The 5457-nt window shown below is 47.1% G+C and overlaps 1 protein-coding gene across 1 annotated transcript; it reads right to left on the bottom strand.

Annotated features, from left to right (window-relative positions):
- Nucleotides 1-2360: 2360 nt before the first annotated feature.
- LOC103086944 (PRAME family member 9/15-like) lies at nucleotides 2361-5225 on the bottom strand. The gene is made up of 3 exons (XM_007463194.1): nucleotides 4939-5225; nucleotides 3921-4493; nucleotides 2361-2919 (listed from the first exon to the last, which is right to left on the bottom strand). The coding sequence occupies exons 1-3, from the start codon at nucleotides 5223-5225 to the stop codon at nucleotides 2361-2363; spliced, it is 1419 nt and encodes a 472-aa protein (XP_007463256.1).
- Nucleotides 5226-5457: the final 232 nt, after the last annotated feature.

Genomic DNA, 5457 nt, shown 5'->3' with positions numbered 1-5457 from the left:
AAAAAAACCAAAAAAAAAAAAAAAAAAAAAAAAAAAAAAAAAATCCCAGAAACTAGGTTTGTAACATTGTCTTTCTCTCACAAGAAAACTGAGCTTTTACCTAAGGTCCCCCCAACCCTGTATTCCCTCCCTTACTGAGTCAACAACACCAGCCCCTGAATCCTCAGCAGGGAGCTTTGCTGCGAATGCCCTTTGTTAGGGTCACTATGATGGTTAAAATTTTTGTGTATGAATATTGCTGTGCAAAAAAATGACGGTAAAGAATGAATTCTGGATGAGGGTGTTTCTGGAAGAAATTAATTGGAAACAGTAGACGTGAGTGAAGAGATCTGCCCTCATCAGTGTGGGTGGGCATCATGCAATCCTTGGGTTCTGCATGAAACAAAGAGGACAAATTCTCTCTGCCTCTCTCTTCTTACCCATGAATATCAAAGCCTCTGGCTCTCAAGCTTCCATACTGTGAAACTTAAACCAGTGGTCCCCTGGTTCTCAGGTCTTTGGCCTCAGACTTGGAGTAACACCATCAGCTTACCTGATTCTCAACCTTAATCCTCAGTCTGAGGTGACTCTCTAGTTTACAGACAGCAAGCTGTGGGACTTCTCAGCCTCTGTAATCATGCAAGCCCATTCCCATAATAAATCTCCTTTAATATATATACAGGTGACCCTGGAAAACACTGGTTTGAAATGATCAGATTCACTTACACACAGAGTTTTTCAGGAGTAAATATAGTTCTACAGGAACTAGTTAGTGGAACCAAGGATGTGGGAATGAGGCTATGGAGGGCAGACAATAAGTTATATGGGGATTTTTCAACTGAGAAGGGAGTGGTAACCCTCACTGACACATTGCTCAGCAATCAGACGTACCCTGTTGGTTACTCAGGAGAACCCTGACAAATACAGTCTTACCACAGGCAAGGAGGTCACATACACCCACAAGTGTTTTGTTATACATTATACATCCTGATTATCTGATGGCAAAACATGCTATTCTAGTCTTCCCTGATGGTGAGAAATAGGTTTTATGGGAATAAATTCAATCTCTCAGTGATATAATCTAGCCCCTGAAAGGATATAATTTTTTTTTAATAAATTTATTTATTTTTGGCTGTGTTGAGTCTTCGTTGCTGCTCTAGGGCTTTCTCTAGTTGCAGCGAGTGGGGCTTCTCATTGTAGTGGCTTCTCTTGTTGTGGAGCTCTGGCTCTAGGTACACAAGCTTCAATAGTTGTGGCACACGGACTCAGTAGTTATGGCTCTCAGGCTCTCGAGTTCAGGCTCAGTAGTTGTGGCGCAGGGCTTAGTTGCTCCACGGCATGTGGGATCATCCTGGACCAGGGCTCGAACCCATGTTCCCTGCATTGGCAGGAGGATTCTAAACCACTGCTCCACCAGGGAAGTCCTGAAAGGATATAATTTTGAATGAGGTATAAAAACACTAAAACCATGTTACATGCCTGTATGATTTTAGTAGTTTGCTAAAAGAAATTTGTATAACTTCCCTGGTCCAACTGGATTAATTCAGGAAGGACCATTACTCACCATGGGTCCAGAGGTTCAGCTTATCTGCAGTGTGGATGACCCTTTCCAGAACTGTGGATGACCCTTTCCAGACCCTTTCCAGAACCCTTTCCAAGCCATGCCTTGTGCAGTAAAGCCCATTCCCCCCACACTGAAAAGTCAAGAACTGAGAGTTATAGACCCACCAGGAGAACCGTGAAGACTGCTCATGTCCAGGGTCATGGCCTGAGCCAGCAGTGAGGGCCCTGCCAAGAACTCTTCACTCCAGTGGTTCATTGACCATTGAGTATGTTCCCCTTTGTTTGTATTAACCCACTGAACAGCCACAGAAATAAGCAAGGAATATGAGACGCTCCAGAATAAAGAACTGGTGGGAATGGTAAGATTAAAGATCACAGACAATTCAGAGCCATTGTTTTCTTCCATCAGTATCTGGATTCCTGCGGTATAAACTGAGAAATCAGGATAATACCGCATGGAGGACAGCAGTCAGTTTACACTGAGGGTCTCTTTATTTCTGACCATTTGTTTACAACCATCTACCCAGGGATAACTCCAACACATTGGTCTCAAGACTCAATCCACCTCCAGAAACTTAGGTTCATATTTCTGACTCTATAAGACACATTTCCCCAAAAGGCCTATTACCTGTCAGAGTCAACTTTTCCCTCTGCACTCCTGCACCCTCCCTTAATCACTTTCTCTTCTCCCATTCACATTGAGCAGATGTCTGAAACCACGGGTCTGTTTTCCCTTAACGATTCAACTATGTCCTAGATATCAGTTTCCAAGTGCTCAGAAGAAAGCTTTTAGACGTACCCAAGTAGTTAAGGGTATTTCAGTGGTATATGATGGGCTGGGGATGAGAAAATGTGTTATCTCCACAGTGCAGACAGGGGCTGGAACTAATCCAAATGATCCTGGGACGTCCTAAGACTCTCAGAATCTCAAACAGTTCAGCCTGACACTGGAAAAATCTTCCCAGTTGGAGGGTCCCCTGAGAGCCGTAACTCTCCTGAGGGACAGGATACAGCTCTTGTCTTAAACTGGGCAGCCCGGAGGTGTGTCGCAGCAGCTTCTCCATGACGGCCATGGAGAGGAGGTTTCCACGCAGGCTGAAGAACGTGAGCTGGGAGCAGCGGCTCAGGGGTTGCAGGATGGTCTCGAGGTGAGAGTCCATGATCCCACATTGCTCTAAATACAGTTCCTGGAGGGTGGCTGCAACTTTCTCCAACAGAACCGGGAGGAGCTCAGGACTAGAGTAGGTCAAGGTGATGCCACTCAGATCCAGGCCCTTTAGCTGACTGATGTTCGGACACTGGGACAGATGGCTCAAGTCTGAATCCAAAAGGAGGCAGTGAGTTATTGCAAGGTTGTCCAAGGGGGTTGTCAGACACCTGGGGAGAAACAGGAATTAGGTCTTAGAAACCGAGGTGGAAGTTGACCTCAAGTACGGAGACAAGTGATCTGCCCAAGCCCAAGGTTAGTCTGATCATCTGATAAAGATCAATACCCAGAATGCCCAGTCTCATTTTAACCTGAGTCCTTTCACCTTCCTGTGTGACTGAGTCAAGTTGAAAGCTCTCTTTCCTCATCAGTCAAGCAGAGAAAAACTTACTACACTTCTTATGAGGATGAACGAAGATAATGGAGTACACTAGAATACACTCAGGGGAGAGGCTGACACCTTGTCTCAGTAAAGAGTGGGCGTCACTGAATTTTAATAGTAAGACACATACATAAAATGCTTCCTACTCAGGTTTCCTTCAGCCCACATTTGGGCCACAGGCACGCATATCTCAGGCCAGGTAAAGCTTCTGGGTGGTGTGCATAGTGGACCAACGTGGGCAAGATCTCACGACAACAACTGAGGTTGCCAGTCTGCAGGGGTTCAGTTACATCCCTGCAGACCATCTACCAGTTTTTATTCTGCTTTAGGCTCCTGATCTCTTCCCAGCATCTCCAGAATCATGCATTATCCATATATTAATTACCTTATCAGGAGCAAAAAACAACCTTTTGCAAACAGGGAATCTGAGATATAGGCTCATTGTGGTCACAACACTGGTGAGCACAGAGCTTCCATTTAGAAATGCTCAGGCCTGATGGAGTTTTCCCTCTTCAAAGCCCCCTTCCCTTAGTTATTTTCCTAATTCATCTAAACCAAGCTATCTCTTCCTAAAGAAGAAATCATATACCCACACCACTAGATCCTAACCCCTAGTCCATAGCTTCCTAGCAGGGTGTCCCTTTCTAGAGGCTCTATCCCAGTTTGGGTCCCTACCTTGATTTGCGTGGTTATGTGATACCACAGTTCAGGATAGAGAAGCAAAAGGGACAGTGCTTTGGCTATTCTACTGTTGTGTTCGTTGTTACCTGAACAATGGTGCACACTCACCTGAGCATCTGGTCCAGGCATCCTTCAAGGAAGGAGTGAGATTCCAGATGGAGATCCCGGAGGTGGTGCAGCCTGAGGAACTGAGAGGTAATTTGGACAAAGTGCTGCTGTTCCTGCCCCTCAAGTGCAGACATGTGGATGTTGGAGAGAAGGAGTCTCTGCACTTTATTCATCTGGCCCAGGAGAGGAGCAAACACGGCCAGGGTGGACAGATGCCAGGTGCAGTTCACTTGCACCTCCTGGATACAGTCCAACTGTACCATACTCAGGACCTTCATAATATTTTCCATGGGAAATGAAAGAATCCTCAGCTTCTTACAGCACAGGTGTATGGAAGCTTTTCTCTGCTCTACCCACCTGATGAGGTAGGTGAGGAATCCATCCAAGGTCCTTTCCTTGAGATGAAGTTCTATGAATACCTCCAAGGGAGCCACGGGCTGTTTTGTCCTTGACCTGTCCTCAGCCACTTGTGCCATCAGTGAGCTTGAACATCCATGGACCCTGTATCCAGACCACATCCTCCAGAAATACTGTCCAGTATTCCTTAAATCCAGCACCCGCAGTTTGCACCTCCTGTGGGGAAACAGCAGATTGGCAGGGATGGTTTAAGAGCCACACATAATGAAACCACAGTCTCAGCATTTAGCCAGCACTCAGACTTCCCACCTGAGCTTTTACTTCTCATCCCTGACATCACCTGCTGCCTTACCCTCTTCTTCCCCCTCCACCTCACATTCCTCCATCTCCTTTCCCCTTCCATCCCTCCTGGCTTTCTACACCTATTACCCTTACACATCCCTGGCTGAGACATGTACTTTCAGGCTCCCCTGCATCTTAGGCACTCATACACTGCTGGAAGGCATTTCCCCAAATGAGCTCAGCAATGGCCAAGTCTCTGTGTCTCTTCACCGGCATCATCAGAAGCCTCTGGTCCATCCCTTGTCCATCCACTCTCCTGACCCCAGGTGTCTCTTCAGGGCTGCCCAAAACCTTACTAGTCTCCCTTGATCAGACTCACCTGGGATGATCTTTCTGTGCAAGCAGGATATCAAGCCCATCCAGCACTGCTTGTAAGGTTCCCAGATGAGGCATCTTCATCAGGCCCCCCAGAGGCAGGCGGACAAAGGGCCAGGCTTGCACCATAGCCTTCAGGGTCTCGCTGTATCTCCCATAGAAGGCCTCCATGAACACTGGGGGGAAGAGCTCTGTGGGCAGATCCTTCAGAGCCATGATGGTCGAGGCCTCATCCCTCAGCAAGCTCATTCCCGCCAGGTCCAGGAGTCTCAGGGGGTTCTGGACACTCATCGTGACTCTGCTCCTAAAGGAATCCTGTGGAAACTTGCAGGGAACAAGGAATCTTTCTCAGGTTAAGCATGAGCACCCCTTACTCCGTCTCCCCACCCTTCAGAAGAACCAACTCAGAGCCAAAGTCACTGCTCTGGCAGTGGTGGAAGAGCCTCAGTTTAGCAGAATTCCACTCTGGGCTTAGTGGGCCCAAAGCCATAGCTTTGCCCTTGTGGGCACCAGAACAATCTTC

The sequence above is a fragment of the Lipotes vexillifer genome, unplaced genomic scaffold (genome assembly GCF_000442215.2).
Source record: "Lipotes vexillifer unplaced genomic scaffold, Lipotes_vexillifer_v1.1 scaffold109, whole genome shotgun sequence".
Taxonomy (NCBI): Eukaryota; Metazoa; Chordata; class Mammalia; order Artiodactyla; family Lipotidae; genus Lipotes; species Lipotes vexillifer.
This window is presented reverse-complemented; position numbering and strand designations above follow the sequence as displayed.